The sequence below is a fragment of the Mandrillus leucophaeus genome, unplaced genomic scaffold (genome assembly GCF_000951045.1).
Source record: "Mandrillus leucophaeus isolate KB7577 unplaced genomic scaffold, Mleu.le_1.0 Scaffold1288, whole genome shotgun sequence".
Taxonomy (NCBI): domain Eukaryota; kingdom Metazoa; phylum Chordata; class Mammalia; order Primates; family Cercopithecidae; genus Mandrillus; species Mandrillus leucophaeus.
This window is the reverse complement of record NW_012101241.1, coordinates 328,205-351,266: the sequence shown is the minus strand read 5'-3', so window position 1 is coordinate 351,266 and position 23,062 is coordinate 328,205. Positions and strand designations below refer to the sequence as shown.

Here is a 23,062-nt window from a genome sequence, read left to right as displayed (position 1 = left end):
TGGCCAAATCCATACCACTGGAACGCTGGTTCCACAAGGTTTGGTTTGTGTGTGATTTGTTCATGGCTGTAGCCCCAAAGCCTGAAACAGTAACTGATAACACAGCTGGCACTCAGACATTTACTGAATGCATACTATGGTATACCATGCCGTGGTAAAACGAATAAGGGGTGTGTGTGTGTGTGTGTGTGTGTGTGTATATATATGCACACAAATATGTATGTGTGTATATACTATATACCTATAAATATATATTTCTTTATTTGGAAAAAGGATCTCTGCAGATGTAATTAAGTGAAAGATCTCAAGATGAGATCATCCTGGATTATCTAGGTGGGCCTTCAGCCCACTAACAAGCATCTTTGTAAGAGAAAGAAGAGAGACACAGAAAGGGGAATACTGTGTGACAATAGAGGCAGAGATTGGAGTGACGCAACCACAAACCAAGGAACACCTAGAGCCACCAGAAGTGGGGAAAGTCAAGGAAAGATTCTTCCCTAGAGCCTTCAGAGAGAATGTGGCCCAACCAACACCTTGATGTAGAACTTCTAGCATCCAGAACTGTGAGAGAATAAAGTTCTGTTGTTTTAAGCCATCCAGTTTGTGGTACTTTCCTAAGGCAGCTGGGAAAAAACCAACATAGACATGTTCTCTAAGGACTTCAATACACATTAAATGAAAGAGCCTCACATCTGTAACATTAAAAAACAAAAAAACCACCAATTTCTATCTATAGATGTACATAACAGCATTGAAAACTAATCGGGATCAACATGCCCCAAACTGACTACAGTAGTTCTCATGGAAGTAGAAGGGAGAAGGGTCAACGGAGATCGTGGCTTTACTTTATAAGTAGTTATCATTTTTTGAAAGAATGGTTTAAGGAGGCCGGGCGTTGTGGCTCACACCTGTAATCCCAGCACTTTGGGAGGCCGAGGCGGGCGGATTGCCTGAGCTCAGGAGTTTGAGACCAGCCTGGGCAACACGGTGAAATCCCCCCTACTAAAATACAAAAAATTAGCTGGGCATGGCGGTATGCGCCTGTAGTCCCAGCTACTCGGGAGGCTGAGGCAGGAGAATTGCTTGAACCCGGGAGGGGGAGGTTGCAGTGAGCCAAGATTGCACTACTGCACTCCAGCCTGGGTGACAGAGCGAGACTCTGTCTCCAAAACAAACAAACAAATAAATAAATAAATAAATAAAGTTAAAAAATGAAAGGAAAAAAAGGAAAACTGATAACAAAGCTTAGCATTTGAGAAACTACACAGACTCCATTTTAAGAAAAGCCATGACTAGGTGTGGTGGCTAATGCTCATAATCTCAGCATTTTGGGAGGGCAAAGTGGGAGAATCACTTAAGGTCAGGAGTTCAAGACCAGCTTGGGCAACACAGTGAGATTCTGTCTCCACAAAAAAAATTTAAAAATTAGCCAGATGTGGTAGCACACACCTATAGTCCCAGCTACTTGGAAGGCTGGGATGGGAGGATCACTTGAGCCTAGGAGTTTATGGCTATAGTAAAGCTAAGATGGTGCCACTGCACTCCAGCTTGGGCAACAGAGCAAGACCCTGTCTCAAAAAAAAAAAAAAAAAAAAAAAAAAAAAAAAAAAAAAAAAAGCCATTATAAAATCAATCTAAAAGGGGAAACAAATCTTTTATTCACTTTAAAGTAACTTTTTTTCTGAGTTAAGGAAGACAGCCCTTGGAGGCCATTGCTGGTATGTCACACCAGTAGGGGCTATGACTTGAGCTACAGAAAATGATATATCAGTTATCACACATTGTTAGGTATTTTTAACAAAGGATTTAAATATTTGAATTTTATTTTAAATAATATAACTATCCATTTCTTTTCTTTCTTTTTTTTTTTCCTTTTTTTTTTTTTTTTTTTTTTTTTCTTTTTTTTTTTTTTTTTTTTTGAGACAGAGATCTCGCTTCATCATCCAGGCTGGAGTGTAATGGTGCGATCTCGGCTCACTGCAACCTCCACCTCCCGGGTTCAAGCAATTCTCCTGCCTCAGCCTCCCGAGTAGCTGGGATTACAGGCATGCACCAACACACCCGGCTAATTTTGTATTTTTAGTGGAGACGGGGTTTCACCAGGTTGGCCAGGCTGGTCTCGAACTCCCAACCTCAAGTGATCCTCCCGCCTTGGCCTCCCAAAGTGATGGGATTACAGGCATAAGCCACTGTGCCCAGCCACTATCCATATTTCATCTGATGAAGTAAAATATATTGTTTTTCTTGCGCATATATTCTGAGTGGACGATACACATTAATCACTGTTGTTTGTTTTTAATAGTTTGTTTGATCTACTACTCACGCTTTATTGAGGAAGTTTCTTTCACTGCATCCTCCAGGTTAAAATCATCAAAGTCCCCAGATCCTAAAAGTTAAAAAAAAAAAAAAATTAAACTATCTTTGCATAAAATAAAGTAATAATGAAATACTCCCTAGAAATGGTCATTTCCCTTTAGAAAGTGAAGGAATAACAAAAGGTATTCCATGCAAATAAAAACCCAAAGTGAGTGGTGGTAGCTATACTTATATCAGACAAAATAGAGGTCAGTATTGTTAGCAAACTAATACAGGAACAGAAAACCAAGTACCACATGTTCTCACTTATAAGTGGGACTAAACGATGAGAACACATGAACACATAGAAGGGAACAACACATACTGGGGCCTATTGGAGGGCAGAGGGTAGGAGGGGGAGAGGATGAGGAAAAATAACCAATGGGTACTAGGCTTATTACCCAGGTGAGGAAATAATCTGTACAACAAACCCCCATGATACAAGTTTACCTATATAACAAACCTGCACATGTATCCCTGAACTGAAAATAAAAGTAAAAAAAAAAAATAATCGATTTTTAAAGTCAAAAACTGTAAAAGGAGACAAAGGAGGTCATTATATGCTAAAGGGGTCAATTCATTAAGAAAGTATAACAATTGTAAATATATACACACCCAACATTGAAGCACCTAAATATACAGAGCAAATATTAAAAGACTTCAGTCTACTGAGTAGTAAACTTAACCAAGGAGGTAAAAGACCCATACCTCCTAACCTGTACCTTGAAAACTATAAAACAATGATGAAAAATTAAAAAGACAAATGAAAATATATTCCATGTTCGTGTATTAGAAGAATATTGTTAAAATGTCTATACTGACCAAAGTGATCTACAGATACCATGTAATTTTTAATCAAAATTCCAATGTCATTTTTCACAGAAATGGAAAAAACAATTCTAAAATTTGTATGGAACCAGAAATGACCCCCAATAGCCAAAGCAATCTTGAGCAAAATGCGCAAAGCTGGAGGCATCACACTTCTTGATTTCAAAATATATTGTAAAGCTATTATAATCAAAACAGCATGGTACTGGCATAAAAACAGACACATCAACTAATGGAACAGGATAGAAAGCACCAAAATCAAATCAAATATTTACAGTTAATTGATCTCCAACAATGACAGTCTCTTCAGTAAATGACGTAGGGAAACTGGATATCTACATGCGGAAGAATGAAACTGGACCCCTATCTCATACCATATACAAAAATTAACTCAAAATGAATAAAAGACTTAAACGCAAGACCTGAAACTGCAAAGCTACTAGAAAAAAACACAGGGAAAAAGTTCCACAACATTAGTCTGGGCAACCACTTCCTAGATAAGACTCCAAAAGCACAGACAACAAAAGTGAAAGTAGACAAATGAGACTGAATGAAACTAAAAACTTTCTGCACAGCAAAGGAAACAACAGAGTAAAAAGACAACCCATGGATTGGGAGAAAATATTTGTAAACCATACGTCTGAAAAGGGGTTAATATCCAAAATATATAAGGAATTCAACTCAATAGCAAGAAAACAAATAACCAGTTAAAAATGGGCAAAGGAGCTTCTCAAAAGAAGAGATATGAATGGCCAACGGGTATATGAAAAAATGCTCAATATCTGTAATCATCAGGGAAACACAAATTAAAACCAAAATGTGGGCCGGGCGTGGTGGCTCATGCCTGTAATCCCAGCACTTTGGGAAGCCGAGGCAGGCAGATCACGAGGTCAAGAGATTGAGACCATTCTGGCCAACATGGTGAAACCCCGTCTCTACTAAAAATACAAAAATTAGCTGGGCGCAGTGACATGCGCCTGTAGTCCCAGCTACTCAGGAGGCTGAGGCAGGAGAATCTCTCGAACCAGAGACGCAGAGGTTGCAGTGAGCTGAGATCTCACCACTGCACTCCAGCCTGGTGACAGAGTGAGACACCGTCTCAAAAAACAAAACCAAACAAAAACAAAAACAAAAACAAACAAAAATGTGATGTCATCTTACATCTGTTAGAATGGCTATTATCAAGAAGACAAATTATATTTGTTGGTGAGGATATGGAGAAAAGGGAACACTTGCACATATTGTTAGGAATGTAAATTAGTGTAGCCATTTCAGAGAATGGTATGGAGGTTCCTCAAAAAAACAAAAAATAAAATTATCATATAATTCAGAAATCAATCCCAGTTCTGTGCATGCATTAATATCCAAAGGAATGCCAGGCGTGGTGGCTCTCGCCTGTAATCCCAGCACTTTGGGAGGCCGAGGTGGGCGGATCATGAGGTCAGGAGATTGAGACCATCCTGGCTAACACAGTGAAACCCCGTCTCTACTAAAAATATAAAAAATTAGCCAGGCGTGGTGGTGGGCGCCTGTAGTCCCAGCTACTCAGGAGACTGAGGCAGGACAAAGGCGTGAACCCGGGAGGCGGAGCTTGCAGTGAGCCGAGATCGCACCACTGTGCTCCAGCCTGGGCAACAGAGAGAGACTCTGTCTCAAAAAAAAAAAAAAAAAAAAAAAAAACCAAAAGAATTGAAATCACTATTTTGAAGAGCTATATGTACTCCCATGTTCATTTTGGTTTTATTTACACTAGTGAAGGTATGGAAGCAACCTAAGTGCCCATCAACAAATGAATGGATAAAGAAAATGTGGTACATATATAAACGGAGTACTATACATCCTTTAAAAAGAAGGAAATTCTGTCATTCATGACAATGTGGATGGAACTGAAGGACATTATGCTAAGTGAAATAAGCCACGCACAGAAATACAAATATTGTATGATCTCACTTAGATGTGGAATCTAAAAAAGTTGATCTCACAGAAACAGTAGAAAGGTAGCTAACCAGAGGCTGAGGGGAGGGAGAGGTATGGGGAAAGGGAAAGTGTTGATTAAAGAATACGAAGCTTCAGTTAGACAAGAGGAATTAAGTTTTAGCAACCTACTGCACTGCATAGTGACCACAATTAATAATAATGTATTATATACTTTTTAATTGCTAATAGACTTTTACCATTCTCACTACAACAAAATAAGCTTGTGAGATAATGGATATGTTAGTTAGTTTGAATGAATCTTACTACAATATATACACAGACCAAAACATCACATTGTATCCTATAAATATATACAAAGATTATTTGTCAATTAAAAATAAATGTTAAAAATGATTTTTATTAGCCAGGCATGGTGGTGCACGCCTGTGGTCCCAATTACTTGGAAGGCTGAGGAAGGAGGATCACTGGAGGCTAGAAGTTTGAGGTTACAGTGAGTTATGACTGTGTATTGCTCTCTAGCATGGGCGACAGAGTGAGGCCCTGTCTGTAAAAAAAAAAATGATAACAAAACAAAGATTTAAAAATTTGTCTTTGTATGAAACAAAATAATACTGAAATTCTCTCCTGAAATGTTCATGGTCCTTTAGACAGTGTCATGAATGTAACTCCACAAAAGGGAAATCTGTCAAAGCCACCCAAAGATATACTGAGCTGATAGCCTTCCTCAACCTATCTATCCCTATCAAAAATAAAAATTAAAAAATAGAAACAAAACAAAACCCCAAGCTTCAGTCCACTAGAATGTTGAAGGCTCAGGTGTTTGGAACATGAAGTACTATCTCACAGAAAACCTTCTCCATAGAGAAGTAAGAGGGGTCATTGGAGCCCACAGCTCCACTGATGAGGGGCCAAGTTCTCCCACCCCACCCCAGGTCTCACAAAGGCTACTCTATATTTTGTCAATCCAGGGTACCTTCTCTCCGATCGCCAGCACCCCACCTAGACTAGAGGCTCTGACTAATCACACATAACTGAAAAAGCTCTGGGGAAAACGTTTTCACAACAGAATTTGTCCTCACAAGTGGACCCATCTGCCCAACCCAGTGTCCTACTGAACTTGATAGCTAATGTTCCCTCTAGATGCGCACGTAGTTTGTCATAAGGGTGTATAGCTTATTAGTTCTCAAGCAAACCATTATGCATGCATACTGGAATTGACCAAATAAGTAAATGGATAGGGGATGGTGGAAGCCAGGTTTCTCACTATGAGAGAGAGGTTACAGATAACAGAGGCAGGCTAAAATGACCCATATAAAAATGGATTAGAGTAGGAGACTTTAAGCTAAGCACGAAATCGTATTTAGCTTAATTTTTTTTTTTTTCTGAGATGGAGTTTCACTCTTGTTGCCCAGGCTGGAGTGCAATAGCGCAATCTCAGCTCACCAGATTCAAGTGATTCTCCTGCCTCAGCCTCTCAAGTAGGTGGGATTACAGGCGCCCGCCACCACACCCAGCTAATTTTGTATTTTTGGTAGAGACGGGGTTTCTCCATGTTCGTCAGGCTGGTCTCGAACTCCTAACCTCAGGTGATCTGCCTGCCTCAGCCTCCCAACGTGCTGGGATTACAGGTGTGAGCCACCATCCCCGGCCTAGCTTAATATTAACATATAGTCATGCGTTGCTTAGCAATGGGGATATGTTCTGAGATGTGTTTGTTAGACTTCTACCATTTTGTTGTGCAAACATCATAGGGTGTCCTTACACAAATCTAGATGGTGTAGCCTACTACAAACCTAGGCTGTATGGTAGAGCCTATGTCTCCTAGCCTAGAAACCTGTATAGCATGTGACTGTACTGAATACTGTAGGCAACTGTAACACCATGGTATTTGTGTATCTAAACACAGAAAAGGCACAGTAAAAATAAAGTATTATAATCTTATGAGACCAACATCGTATATATGGTCTGTCAACCAAAATATCACCACGTGGCACATGACTATATACAGATAGCTATATACAGAAATATTTATAGACATGAGTATATATATGGGTTAGTATAAAGACATATATTCCCTTGCTCTGTCAACTGAGAGGGGCTGGAAGCAACACCACCCTGTAGCAATAAGCACATCTAGCACCCAGGTCTTCGTCACTAATCCTACTCTCCAATAAAGGGAACCAGGGCTCCTTGACTGATTTGACTGTGACAGAAAATATATAAGATGAGTTTGAGTTTTGAAGCATCTTGAGGTGCCAGGAAGTAAGGAAGTTTTTTTGTTTGTTTGTTTTGTTTTGTTTCTTGAGAGGGAGTTTTGTTCTTGTCGCCCAGGCTGGAGTGCCATGGCACAATCTTGGTTCACTGCAACCTCCACCTCCCAGATTCAAGCAATTCTCCTCTCTCGGCCTCCCGAGTAGCTGGGATTACAGGTGCCCAACACCATGCGTGGCTAATTTTTGTATTTTTAGTAGAGACAGGGTTTCACCATGTTGGCCAGGCTGGTCTCAAACTCCTGACCTCTAGTGATCCACCCACCTCAGCCTTCCAAAGTGCTGGGATTACAGGCGTGAGCCACCACACCCGGCCTGCAAGTATTTTAAAATCACATCAGTTGGTATCTGTCAAAGGGGCACAGGAATCAACTGAAAGAGCTCCCGATGGCTATGGCTAGAACAAATTTTTAAAGACTTTTTTCAGGACGGATATAGCTGGAACAATTTGAAGAACAAAATAAAATAGTATTCGGTTATAACCCAAAGTATAAAATAAGTATACACGAGTCCATGCTGAATGAATAAGTGATTACATAAATAAACAAAAGAGAGAGAATAGACAAATCTCTCATACAGAATAATTCAAATTCATTTCTGTAGATATCTGTCTCTCCTGGAGTATTGGCCACACATAGTAACTTCCTTCCAAAGATTACAGTATGATAAAGGGGGGATAAAAAAGCTTTACTCTTTACAGAGGAGAAACCTGACAAACACTACCTATGCCAGGTGACCAAGGTCAACATGTACAATGATGAGTCCTGTTGACAGTATGTTCCCTTGATATAATGTGACAGGATGTGATGCGCATGGCACTTTGCCTATGTGGTCTTTCTTTCAAAACCCCATAACTCCAGTCTAATCATGAGAAAAACATCAGATAAATCCTGACTAGGGGGTGCTGTACAAAATACCTGACCAATCTTCAAGATCATCAAGGTCATTAAAACCAAACAGAGTTTGAGAAACTGGCATAGCCTGAGAAGCTTAAGAAGACGTAATGACTAACAGTCATGTGGATTAGATTAGATCCTGGATTGGATTCTGGAACAGAAGAGGACTTTAGACAGAAACTGAGGAAATCTGAATAAAGTATAGACTTTAGTTAATAACAGTACATCTATACTGGTTCATTAACTGTGACAAATGCATCCTACTAATATAAAATGTTAATAGGGAAAACTGGATATGAAGCATATGGGAACTCTGTCCTAGCTTTGCAATTTTTCTGTATACCTAACTGTTCCAAAATAAAACTTTAAAAAATCAATTTCCTATAGCAAAACCAATTAGGGGCAACTGCTAAATGAAGAGATATAGCATACACAACCTCGAAACCATTTAAGGGGAAAAAAATAAAAGGACAACAGGAACAACCAAAACTCAAGTCAACCCAAAAGTCACCAGAGGTAAAAATAAAAAAAAAAGAAGCAGCAGCAGCAAGGACTATGTTAAATAGAAAACAAACTTTTTGGGTTTCTTTTTTGTAGAGATGGAGTCTCACTATGTTGCCCAGGCTGGTGGTCTCCAACTCCTAGTCTCAAGCAATCCTCCCGCCTTGGCCTTCCAAAGTGTTGGGACTACAGACGTGAGCCACCATGCCCAGCGGAAAATATGAACTTTAACATAGGAATATGTATAATCATATCAGTAAAAAAACAAAAAGGGGGGGTGTAAATAGGCTAAAACTCCCATTAAAAGACAAATGAGATTAAAAGATATCTAACTATAGGCTACTGATAAAATATACATTTAAAACAAAATGGCAAAAAAAAAAAAATGTAGAGAATGAAGAAATATATACCAGGCAAACACTAACAGGAAGGAAACAGACATGATATTAATATAAAATAAAATTCAAGACCCAAAGCTCAAAGCAGGAAAAGAGCAATATTTTATGGAAATAAAGCATATAATATACCAGTAAATAAAAGTTATGGCACTTAAAAACCTAGCTTCCAAAATTCTAAGGGAGACTTTTGCTTCTTGCTATGAGGGAATAACTGGGATCAGACCCGCCTTTCTACTGTAAATCATAAAATGAACAAAACCCATGAGGCAAAATCAGCACTAAACAAGAAAGTAGTAAGAGCTTGCAATCCTTGAGATTAGGGAAATTATAACAGCTAAATCCATGAGGTGATCTTGGATTGGATCCTGAACCTATAAGGGCCATTATTGGGACAATCAGCAAAGTTAAATTAGGTCTGTAGACCAGATAGATGATAATACTATCACTGTCAATTTCTGGTCTCGATGGAAATACTGTAGTCAGGAGGAGGGTATCCTTGTTTTTAGAAATTGCATACTGAAGTATTAAGAGGTAACAGGTATAGGCTTGGTGCAGTAGCTCATGCCTGTAATCCCAGCACTTTGGGAGGCTGAAGCAGGAGGACTGCTCGAGCCCAGGAGTTCAAGACCAGCCTGGGTAACATAGTGAGACTCTGTCTGAACAACAACAACAACAACAAAATTTAAAAATTAGCTACCAGGTATGGCAGCTCATGCTTATAACCCCAGCACTTTGAGAGGCTGAGGTGGAAGGACTCCTTGAGCCCAGGAGTTCAAGACCAGCCAAGGCCACATAGTGAGACCTCGTCTCTACTAAGAATCAAAAAAACTAGCTGGGTGTGGTGGTGCATGCCTGTAGTCCCAACTACTCTGGAGGCTAAGATGGGAGGATCACTTGAGCCCAGGAGGTCAAAGCTTCAGTGAGCTATGATCATACTACTGCACTCCAGCCTGGGCAACAGAGTAAGACCCCATCTCAAAAAAAAAAAAAAAAAATTAGCTGGGCATGGAGGCACATGCTTGTACTCCCAGCTACTCTGGAGGCTGAGGTTGGGGGATCACTTGAGCCTGGGAGGTTGAGGCTGCACTGGGCCTTGACAATGCCATTGCACTCTATCCTGGGTGCCAGAGAGAGACCCTACCTCAAAAACAAAACAAAAAAAGAAAAGAAAAGAAAAGAAAGAAGGAAAGAAGGAAAGATGGAAAGGGATCTAATGTTTGCAACTGACTCTGAAATGGTTCAGGAAATTTATACACTCACACACACACGGACGTGGGGTGGGGAGAACACATACCCATACAGAAAATGTGATAAATCTAGAAAATTTAGGTGAACAACATATATAAACTCTTTTTTTATTTTGAGACAGGGTCTGGCTCTGTCACCCAGGTTGGATTGCAGTGGTGCAGTCATGGCTCCTGCAGCCTCAACCTCCTGGGTTCAAGCGATCTTCTCACCTCAGCCTCCCAAGTAGCTAGGAACACAGGCACATGCCACCATGCCTAACTTTTTTGTATTTTTTGTAGAGATGGGGTCTCACTATGTTGCCCAGGCTGGTCTCAAACTTCTGAGCTCAAGCAACCTGCCTGCCTCAGCCTCCCAAAGTGCTGGGATTACAGGTATGAGCCACCGCACCCAGTCAAGAACTCTTTGTATTAATAATAGACATTATTGGGACAATTGTTAAAACTTGGATGGGGTCTGAGGATGAAGTGGTAATAATGTATCAAAGTTAGTGTCCTGATTCAATGGCTGCATTGTACATATGTAAGAAGATGTCCTTATTTGTAGGAAATGCACTCTAATATATTGGGGGTGGGGGTGATAAGGCATTAGGTAACCAATTTACTCTCAAGTGGCTTGGTGGGGAAAAAAAAAGTTCCTTGCATTGTACTTGCCGATTTTCTGAAAGTTTATAATTATTTCAACATTAAAAAATTAAAATATGCAAATACTTCAACCCAGCAGTTCCATTTCTAGGTACCTGTTACAGAAAAATACTAGAAACATGTACCCAAAGAAGTATAGACAAGGATGCTTATAACAGGAAAAAGAAATGGAAACAGCCCAAGTGTTCAGCAAAGATGAATGGTGAAATGAAATACGGTTCTTCCATACAATTAATGATTGTGTAGCTGTTAAAAAGAATGGGATAAGCCTATAATAGTGACATGCGAGAGATCTCCACAATACACTAATAAATAAAGCAAAGTGCAGAGAAGAATTTTTCCATTTGTGTGTGTGTATCCATATCTATATCCACAAACATCTTCTGGAAGTTTACACACGGAAACTGGTAACAGTAGTTATGTTTAGGGAATGAGAGTAATGGTCAGGGGAAGGGAGAGGGAGCATTTTACAATTAATTTAAACTCTTCTCTGCCTTTTTGTTTTCGATCCATGTACGTGTATTTCTCCTAAAAGTTCTGCATCAATCCCTCCAAAGCCATAAACCTACCATCTCATTGGGTCTTCCTTCAAATCTCTATCTCTGCTTCCTCACCCAAGAATTGCAAAAATAGGTTCCCTGAAATTACATCTTACACAATAATAAGACGTTTTTAGCCTCAGCCATTCCCCCTACCGCTTGCTGATATATCCTGCTACAGGTCATCAGGTAAATATGCTAAGAGGAACATAACACAGTGTTGTGCTATGTACCCATCCCTTGTTGACCTTGGATTCAACAGACTCAAACTATCTGTGGATAAAACCAATTTCAATCTAGATCCTGAGCTATTAAGATGTCTTCTAAGCCCACAAGCAAGCACAGCTGCTAAAATCAAGTTCAGAAGAAATATTCTCAGGAGACATAATGCACCTCAAAAGGTGCAAAACAGTGTCATGTTCTATACCCCTTCTATGCAATCTATTAACTAAACTCAGTTTTGGATGCAGGCAGACCACAATCCTCTGTGTTAGTGACACAGACTAACCCTCTGGCACCAACACGCATTAGAAACAGCTGATTCACCACAGGCTCAATTCACAACCCCCAATCCCTGTATCTGGGCAGCCAGTATTCAAGTATTCAGCAGAAAATTACTTCCACTGCAGAGGGCCACCAAGAACTCCTTTTAATGTAAAAAGCACGTAATGAGCTGGTAATACTTGTCTGAAAACATCCTTTGGAAATGTTGCCCACGGACTTGTGCATGTCCTTGAGAAGATTAATTTCATAAGAAAAGTGCTGTTTCTACCCACAGACACTCCAACAGCCAAAGTCTGTCTTGGAGTAGATTTTGTCCCTTTGGGAAGGAACACAAGCTTGACCTCAAGTTGCAATTTGACCCAACAGGACTGGCATCTAAAGCTAAGACTAAGGGTGCACTTCAATAAAGGCTGTAAAACAAGACACAGCTGCCCTTGTTAGAGAATGCCACCCTGAATTGGCTGTGATCCAGCACCTACCAATACCTGATTGAAACGTCTGATCCTTGAGAGAGACCATCTGATGGGCCCCTTAAGGAGCCTTTCATTTGGATTTGATTAATCATTCCCTCCTCTGTTGTGGCTATCCACTCCACTGAGTTCATCCTGAAAGTACAGCCATTCCAGTTAAGTGTTTTTGTGTGTCCTCTCTATAGACTCGCCCCACTTAACATGGTAGCCACTAGCCACATGTGGCCTTTTAAATGAAAATTAGCATTCGATAATTTTTAAAAATTCTGCTCCTTTATTGCACTAACCACATTTCAACGCTTCATAGCCATATGCAGCTGGTAACTACTGTGTTTGACAGCGCAGATAAAGAACATTTCCATCATCACAGGAAGTTCCATAGGACAGTGCTGCTCTAGACAGTGAGCTGCCTGAAGCAGGGACTGGTACTTGGTAATCTCCATGCCAACACCACACACAGACCCGGCAGCAAGAAAGCATTTCCTAAAGGTGTGTCCATTTTGATTATCAAAACTCTGTCACCAGTAGACACTGCCTGATATTACTTTGTGACAAAATCCATTTGGATTTCATGCCAAGAGCAAGCATTTCTGCAGAGGAATGTGTCTGCTGCCTGCTGCTGGATTAATAACTGTAGAGGCAACTGGGACCCCAGGCTGCCAAAGATTTCAGACGCAAAGTAGGGATTCCAGCAGGGAGACTGGCACCTCTCAAGTGGCCAGTTACATCTATCTCCCCTGCTCTCTAAGGATGGTTTCTATTCTACCTTTTTCCTTTGCACAGGTAAGCAGTTTACAATTTGGGGGGAAGATGGGCCAGTATAAATCCTAAGTGAATGAATACTCACCTAAACTGCATTGGTTTTTTAATTTTAAAATCCTGACCCTTTTCTGGGCTGGACACGGTGGCTCACGCCTGTAATCCCAACACTTTGGGAGGCCGAGGCAGGCGGATCACAAGGTCAGGAGTTCAAGACCAGCCTGGCCAACAGAGTGAAACCCCATCTCTACTAAAAATACACCCGTAATCCCAGCTACTTGGGAGGCTGAGGCAGGAGAATCGCTTGAACCCAGGAGGCAGAGGTTGCAGTGAGCCAAGATCATGCCACTGCACTCCAGCCTGGGCAATGCAGCGAGACTCTGTCTCAAAATAATAATAATAATAACAATAATAAAATAAATAATAAAATCCTGACCCTTTTCTGTGGAGGAGTAAGAAAGCATACCAGGGACATCTTAGTCTGGTAAATCATAGATGCATCATCTCAGGATTTTCCATTTCTCTGCCTTAATGGAGTCTAAGTACTCACACTATCCCTACATTTGTCCAAGAAAGCCAGGACGCCACTCACCTGCCTGTCATCTGGGCTAGTGCCTGCATCTACACCACAACTTCAAGGGAACAGAGCTATTTATCAAAAAGGAAACCAACTTGATCAATGGTGAGATCAATTAGCAAATGCAAACAAGGCCCACTATAAGATGGACGAGAATCAAAGTTGGACCTGAGGGATTGAATCATGACCCAGCAAATGTGACAGTGGCACAAGCCTCTAGATCACTTGGGTTCAAGGAATAACACTCAAATCAGTCCCAGTAGATTGAGTCTGCTAATGGATGGGTGGGGAGCACAGCTTGATTCAACTTGAAACGAGCCATTTAATAAGAATGTTTCACCATCATATGATAAAGACCTCACCTGATGCAGCTGCTTGTCAAGTCTTGCCTCTCCCCTGCCCTCTGGCAGGTCAGAAAAACAGCTTCACACCTCCCTGTCTACCACGGAAACATTCCTGGACACTGCTTGTGGAAAATCTATGCGACAAACTCACTGGTATGTATGGCCAATTTTACAAATGTCTCTTTGGTGAAAACAACTTCTCTCCCTTAACACAAACAAGTAGGTATCCCTCTCCCACCTTGTGCTGGAGAGGGTGGGGCCAAACCAAAAATGCTAGTTGTTAGTCCCCAGTTTCCCTGAATGTTTGCACCACTTTAACTCTTGTTACCTCAGTCTAGATTTGAACACATTTGTCTTGATGAATTTATGCTTTCACACCTCAAAGCATGCTGAGTAATTAATATCCTCTGGGCTTGCTAAGCACTGCAGCATTGCAAGTGAACGTGAAAATGGCTTTCCTCTTATTCTGATTGCTAAATGGATTTAGCTATTGCCACCTGAGCTCCAAATAATTTCATGAATAAATTTAAATCACTCCCAGAGAGGACAATAATGACATGAAGCATTTCAGTCCACAACAGCCACTGCCACCAATCCACCTGCAGTGGCCATAAGAACTCTGACCCCGGCACTGACAGGGCACGCCTCCTCTAGTTACCCACTATGGGAAGGAAAACATGGTAAATAAGGGGACACTGAGATGCAAGCGCCACGGGTAAAAGTCCTAAAGTGCTTTTACATATTCCCAGGAAGTATCTAAGCGTCCGTATGTAGAAGGTTGTTTAATTTAAATGCAGGGGAGGGATTTTTTTTTTTTAATAAATTGTATAAGTCACTTTGTTGGTGAGTTTGTAATCGTAAGGCCAATTTCAATCTTCCTTTTCACACAGAAACGTAAATGTCTACAACGGTTGTTCACAAGGAAATCTCAAATGTGCTTCAGATGCCTGCAAGGATAACCTTTTCCAAGAAGTCAGAGCTGAGAGCTAGGGAACTACTTAGCAAAAGAAAAATGGAGTGGGCGCCAGGGGCTAGGGAGTGAAGGGAATGAAGACTGACTGCTAGAGGCTGAAGGGCATGGGGTTTCTTTTTCGGGTTGTGAAATGTTTTCTAGAACTAGATAGTGGTGATAGTTGCACAACATAATGAGTATATTAAACACAGAGTCGTAGGCTTTAAAATGCTGAATTTTATGGTTTGTGAATGATGCCTCAATTTTTAAAAAATGGTGTAGTGTGCCTCCATATACTGTCCCTGGCATTCCACTCTGTGAGGGAGTGCCCTCGGACCTCAGAGATCAGATGTCAGAGATCAGAGATCAGCCCAAGAGCCACAGTGGTTAATCATTAGGTAGCAGACACAGAAATTGCCCCAAAGCCAGAAGATGCAAGGTCTTGTCCCAGACTGCCACTCACGGACTGGGGGTCCTAGAGTAATCACTTGATCCCATAGGAGTGACCTGTTCCCCATACGTAAAATGAAAGTGTCATACCTGATTACTCCTTCTCCCATGGTATGAGGTGGATGGCATGATAGAAATAAAACTAGCAAAGACAAATAAGGTGCTGTCATGATGTGTCACGAGGCTTAGGGTCCCATGATAGCCCTATGACAAGTGGCACATTGCTCTCAGGGCCACAGTGTCTGTGAAGCAGTGCAAGATACTAAGTGCTTTGTTAACTGGGTGTGGTGGCTCATGCCTGCAATCCTAGCACTTTGGGAGACTGAGGCGGGCAGATCACCTGAGCTCAGGAGTTCGAGACCAGCCTGGGCAACATGGCGAAACCCTGTCTCTACTAAAAATACCAAAAAAAAGCCAGGCATGGTGACACGTGCCTGTAATCCCAGCTACTTGGGAGGCTAAGGCAGGAGAATCGCTTGAACCCGGAAGGCAGGGGTTGCAGTGAGCCAAGATTGTGCCACTGCACCCCAGCCTAGGCAACAGTGCGAGACTATCTCAAAAAATAACAAATAATAAAAATAATTTAAAAATAAAAATAAAAGATACTACATGCTTTGCAAAAGGCGACAATGCTGGTATCATACACAGAATTGGGGCCAAGGTTTCCAAACTCTGGTCAAAGGCTGTTCTAGGGCAACACATGAGGATATCAGCACTGGTGACCAGCTCTGGAGCCAAACAGGCAGGATGCTCTGCCACTTAGCAGGAGAAACACCTTGTGCAAGGGACTTGACAGCGCTATACTTCAGTTTCCTCAGCTATAAAATGGAGATAACAATAGACCCTATTGAGTCAATGTTAGGATTAAATAATCATTATATATAAAGCATTTAGCACAATATGTGACATAGGAATTCCTCAAATGTTAACTAATATTATCATTAAATTTGGTATTAAGTAGAATCTACTAGTAAGTAGAAGGTCTTCAATAAATATGCATGAGTAAATGGCTTATAAGAGACTTATTAAAATGTTCAAAGGCTTAATGGATGAAGAGAGAACAAAGCCACACTCTAAACTCACCCAGTGTTTGATGAGCCTTTAGATTCTACTGATGTGACATAAGTTTGGGAAACTGAGGCACAAGAATGTAAGTGATTTGGACAAGGCCACCCCAAATCAGTCTGTTGATTAATAACAAATGCATATGGTATTGCCTTCCCCTGAAGGCAGCATAAACACCAATGGATCCTGTGTACCTTCTTAAGTCAGGTAAGAATCTATGTCTAGTTGGTGTTACATGGATGAACATTTCCAAATCAGAGCCAGGCAGAGTGGAACAGGATCTCAGAAATCATCAAGATTTTCAGTCTTGCCATCTGGCCAGGCCAATGCAGAGGGAGAAAGGCACTGAGCACGAGGCACCTCCTCCCATGTATCCCCAACCCAGGCCTTTGTCCTCAATTCCAATCCTGCAGGTCCTGCTATCCAGGAGAGATTTCCATAGCACCTCCAAGAAAGCATGTCCTGAATTGTACTCTGTCTTCCCTTGTGCTAGTAATCCTTGTCCAGCTATCCTTGTGCTAGCAATACCCAGTCTTAACTACTGTTGTGTTGTAGCAAGTTTTGAAATTGGGAAGTGTGAGTCTACCAACTTTGTGCTTGTTTTTCAAGCTTGTTTGGCTATTTTGGGTCCCTTAAATTTCTGTATGAATTTTAGGATCAGCTTGTCAATTTCTGCAAAAAGACAGCTGGGATTCTGATAGGGATTGTGTTGAATCTGTAGTTCAATTTGGGAAGTATCATTCCATCTATTTTTAAACATGCTCAAATCTCTCCCACTTTAACTAGAAAACCCTCTTTTGACTGTATATCCCCATATTGATACTGCTTTCTCTCCCACCCCTTCATAACCAAACTCATAAAATGACTATCTATCCTTGCTGTACCTGCTTGCTCCCTCTCGAATCACTCCTCAATGTCTCACAGCCAGCTCCCACTCAGAATCCACGAAACCAAATGCCAAGGCCTGCCTCTCCAACCTAGACCCTTTTCCTGAGTTCCCTGAACTCATGCAGTTTCACTGAATGGCACAGCCACCCACTGCGTTGTCCAAGCCACAAAGTTGTACACTGTCTTGACATCTTCTCCTTCATTCTCCACAGCCACCCTGTCACCAAGAACTGTCAATTTCACCTCCACCACATGCACAAAGCCCACCACTTTTCCACTGCCACTACCAAGCCAGGCAGCGATCATCTTTCCCCTTGGACAACCACAAACACCATCCTCCTGCTCCTTCCAGATCTATGCTCCATCCAATCCATTCTCCACACAGCAGGCAGGGAGTCCTCCTTTTTCCTTTTTAAACAAACTTCAAGGCACCTCACTTCCCTGCTCAAAACTCCCGAAGACCTCCTCACTACACTGAATATAAGCTCCACATGCCTAACTATGGCCTGCAGGCCCCCCCCCCACCAACAGTATTACATAAATTATATTGTTTTCAAATAATGTGTGTCCACTGTGAAAATCTTAGAAAATGCAGAAAAGAAGAAATAAAATAACAGCAAGTGGCTAACAATATGGATGAACCTTGAAAACATTATGCTAAGTGTAATAAGTCAATCACAAGAAGGCAAATACTATATTCCCATTTTACGAGGTCCCTAGAGTAGTCAAATTCACAGAGATAGATGGTAGAATGATGACTGCCAGGGGCTGGGGAGAGTGGGAGATGGGAAATTGCTTAATGATTAGAGTTTCAGTTTTGCAAGATAAAAAAGTCATGGAGATTGGTTGTACAACAATGTGAATATCCTTAACACTACTAACTATATACTTAGAAATTATCTAAGATGGTGAGTATTATGTGGGTTCTTTTTCCACAATTAATTTAAAAAAAAAAAAAACAGCAAGTGATGCTTTTTAAAAATCAAAGTTCAGAAAGACAAAGCCAATTATCGCAAGGCATGTTAACTTTGGACAGAATCTGAAATATCATCTAATAGACCATCCCTAAAATGCAGCAAAGTAATCTCCAGTGTATAATAGCAGTTCTCAGCCAGGGAGGATGAGCTGACCAACCTCAGAAACCTCCTCCCCGTCAGAATTCACTGGGCTGGGGGCCCAGCCATGTGCTTTGGAAGTGCATGCATTCATTCGAAGAGTCACGTTTTTGGAAAGTTTTTGTGTTGACCCCAAAACTGGCCAGTGGATTACCCTGGCACTACAAAGAATTAGTTCGTCCCCTGTTGTCGTATGGTCCTTTAGACATGTGAATCCTGTGCTAAGGGTCACTGGCTACCCGCACCAGGAGATCTTGTCTCCCCGCCACAAACTCCACTTCAACCACTTCCTCCCTTTGACTTGTGCAACTTTTCTCCGTGAACTTGTCCATGTGCGTCATACCACCAGGAAACAGCTTGCTCAAATTCCCTTCCCAAATATACCTAATGGCAGACTGTGGCCTCTATCAACAATCACACTCAAATTCAACACCTGTGTACACAGTTAGGCGATGAAGCCCCAACAGCCGTTGGCACTTCTGTGGTGCTTTGTAAACACTGACTAAGCAATCTGGTAAGCAGCGTCAAAAACAGAATGAGGCCAGGCAGGGTGGCTCATGACTGTAATCTTGGCACATTGGGAGGCCAAGGCAGGATGATTGCTTGAGCCCCAGGAGTTTGAGACCAGCCTGAGCAACACGGTGAGACCTTGTCCATCTAAAAATTAAAAAAAAAAAAAAAAAATTAGCTGGGTGTGGTAGTACATGCCTGTAGTCCCAGTTACTTGGGAGGGTGAGGCAGGAAGATTGCTTGAGCCAGCCAGGGTGACAGGGTGAGACTCCATCTCTACAAAAAGTTTTTTAACATTAGCCAGGTGTGGTGGCATACACCTGTAGTCCCAGCTACTCGGGAGGCTGAGGTGGGAGGATTGCTTGAGCCCAGGAGGTTGAGGCTGCAGTGAGCCATGATGACTGCACCACTGCGCTCCAGCCTGGGAGACAGAGGTAGACTCTGTCTCAAATTGAAACTATACAAAACAAAACACAGAATGAGCTAGACCTTGGATATCAGTACCTCCTGCTCCATAACCTTCTGAAGCCAGCTTGTCATTGAAGCAGGCAATCAGTCTGGCTCATCCCACACCACAAATCTTCCAAGTGAGTAAGAACCCACTGATTCCTGCATCTGTAGAAAATGGGAGATAGGATATACGACAACTTCAAGGAACATTACTAGGCCCACATCTGCTTGATTTGGCCAACTAAATCCCTAAGCCATTTCTACAGAATATAAATTAAATAAGCATTTAATACTATGCAAAATAAAATTACAGCTATTCAGCTGACCTTTCCCCTTTTCCACTCTGTACTTGTGCCTGTTTACAAGCCCAGTGGGGAAGGTATGCCAAGCATATAGATGTTCTGAGGCTACAACAAGCCAATTAAAACAACAAAACAAAACAAAAAACTAGAAATGACAAATATCCTGCAAGTCTAGATTGTTGAACATGCCTGATCAGGTTGGAGAGGGAAGCAGGAGGAGCCCAAAGAAAGTCTCCTGTGTGTCCTAATGTGGAATCTAGCTTGCCTACTTTCTAAGCCACATTCCAGCCCACATGTGTCCCTTAAGACATGAACCAAGCCAGGTTTGGCAGCAGGCACCTCACCATTAAGGCCAGCTCAGCAGTGGCCATGCTCACCACTAAGAGCCCAGCAACTTAGTAGACCATGTTTATCCCCCAGTTTCACAGAACACATACATGCCCCTGACAGGGATCCCAAATTTTCCATCCCTACCTGGAACATGTAGGCACCAGCAGACGTGCACATAGAAACAAATATTACACCAGAGGGCTACTCATGTTGCAACAAAGTGATTTTCACAGAGATAAATGTTGCAACAAAGTGATAGAAACACATTACAACAAAGTGATACTCCATAGAAACAAATGTTGCAACAAAGGATAATCTTATTTGTGTGAAGGACTAACATTTCCTATTCCATTTTATCTCATTAAATATGCTAGTTGCAACTCAACTACTTGCACAGGCTACTGATGGGTCAAGCCCCAGGTGCAACAACACTGTACAGATGCTGCCTAAGAAGTGACGTGTTTCTCGTATCACAGCCAATCCAGGACTGAAGAAACTCTCTAACCAGGAGTATTTTTTTTCTTTTCTTTTTTCTTTTTTCTTTTTCTTTTTTTTTTTTTTTTTTTGAGACAAAGTCTTGCTCTGTCACCCAGGCTGGAGTGCAGTGACGCGATCTCGGCTCACCACAACCTCCGCCTCCCGGGTTCAAGCGATTCTCCTGCCTCAGCCTCCCAAGAGGGTAGTATTACAGGCATGTGCCACTGCACCCAACTAATTTTTTGTATTTTTAGTAGAGACAGGGTTTCACCATGTTGGTCAGGCTGGTCTTGAACTCCTGACCTCAGGTAATCCGCCTGCCTCGGCCTCCCAAAGTGCTAGGATTACAGGTGTGAGCCATCGCACCCGGCCTACCATCAGTATTTTCTAACCAAATGTGAGAGCCCTCCCCTCCAAGTCAAGATATCTGGATTCTTCGCTTGGTTCTGTGTCTTCGAACTTGGGCAAGTTGCTCCCATCTTCTTCCTCCATTTTCCCATTCTGTAGAAGGAAGGGATTGGATTAGATAATATAGGACAACATCCACTTATTGAAGACCTAGCAAGGAGCAGCTGCCATGTCAGACGCATGGCATCAACACTTTAGTGCTTTGTGAGCTGGCATGGTGCTGATGAGCAGCCTCTTTCACCAATGAGGAGCTGAGGCTCAGGGAGATGCAGCAGCACGGGGGCATGCAACTGGACAGGTCTGATTCCACCACACATGCCTGCCCCTAAGGTGCTCTAAAAGTAAAGTGCTATGATGAGACAGCTGTATTTTCTGTTGATGCTATAACAAATTCCCACATAGTGGCTCAAAACAGGACAATTTTATTACCATGCAGTTCCAGAGATCAGAAGTCTAAAATGGGTGGCCTTGGGCTAAAACCAGGGCATCAGCAGGCTGTGTTCCTTCTGAAGCTTCCAATCCATTTCCTTGCCTTTGCCAGCTTCTGGAGGTCACCTGCATTCCTTACTTAGCTCACGGCTCTTTCTCCATTTTCAAAGCACATCACTCCAAACCCTGCTTCTACCATCACATCTGCCTCCCTCTTTGACATATCAGGCCCCCTGTGATCGCATTGGGCCCACTTGGATAATCCAGGACAATTTCCCATCTTAAGATCCATAACTTAGCCCTATTTGAAAGCCCCTTTTGCCATGTAACGTCACATATCACAGGTCCCAGAGATTAGGATGTAGACCTCTGAGCAGGGAGGCAGCATTAGTCTACTGACCACAACAGCCAATAACCATTGTCTGTTTTACTGTTTCAAGCATTTAAATTGTTCACTACTGCTTCGATGAAAGAACTCTTCTCCACGTCATTACTCCAGAGTGAAAACCCACTTCATGCTGGGTAGTTAAGGAAGGCATGCCAGTGTGGCAAACTTACATTAAAAGGGGCCAACTCTGGAGTTGCGTAAGTGCATTTGGCCAAAATGACATTTTTAGAAGTTCGCTCTGTTGTGTGGAGACTTGTTTGTAGGAGGCCAGTTGGGGAGCTGTGGTTGTTTTCCAAACCTGTAAGGACAATGGCTTGGCACAGGATGATAGCTCCCCCTCACACCCTGGACCTCTGGACTTCACTTGGTTGCTAAACCTCAGCAGGCTCTATCCCACCTCAGGGCCCTCGCGGTTCCCTCTGCCTGGAAGACTCCTCCAATCTCTTCCCTTCACTAAATTCTGCTTGGGCACCTCAGACTCCTTTTCTTTTTGAACAGCTTTGTTGAAAGTGTGAAATTCAGTGATTTCTAGTATATTTACAATGTTGTGTAACCATCACCTATCATTTTCCAAAACATTTCCATCACCCCAAAGGGAAAACCCAGACTCATTAAGCAGTCCATCCTCCTCATCATCCCTCTCCCATCCCCCGACAACCACTAATCTCCTTTCTGTCTCTATGGATTTGCCTGCTTTGGACATCTCAGATGAATGGAATCATCCAATACGTGGTCTTCCATGACTGGCTTCTTTCACTCAGCATGTCTTCAAGCTTCATCCATGTTGGAGCATGGATCCGAATTTCCTTCTTCTTATAGCTGAATAACAGTCCACTGAATGAGTAGACAAAATTTTGTTCATCCATTCATGAGGTGATGGTCATCTGGGGTTTTCTTTCACTTTTTGCTATAATTATACATAGTGCTCTGTGAACATGTACAGACGGGTTTTCAGTTTTCTTCGGTCTACACGTAGAAGTGGAATGACTACTTTTGACAGTAAAATACAATAAGCAATCACCACAGCAGT

The 23,062-nt window shown here is 41.9% G+C and overlaps 1 protein-coding gene across 1 annotated transcript in view; it reads right to left on the bottom strand.

The window, feature by feature from the left end:
• The window catches only part of CD99L2 (CD99 molecule-like 2), a 125,026-nt gene that overhangs the window by 53,822 nt on the left and 48,142 nt on the right, over positions 1-23,062 (bottom strand). The window contains exon 4 of the mRNA XM_011972336.1: positions 2,324-2,392. Coding sequence (XP_011827726.1) covers positions 2,324-2,392 — 69 coding nt within the window. The remainder of the gene's footprint in view (positions 1-2,323; positions 2,393-23,062) is intronic.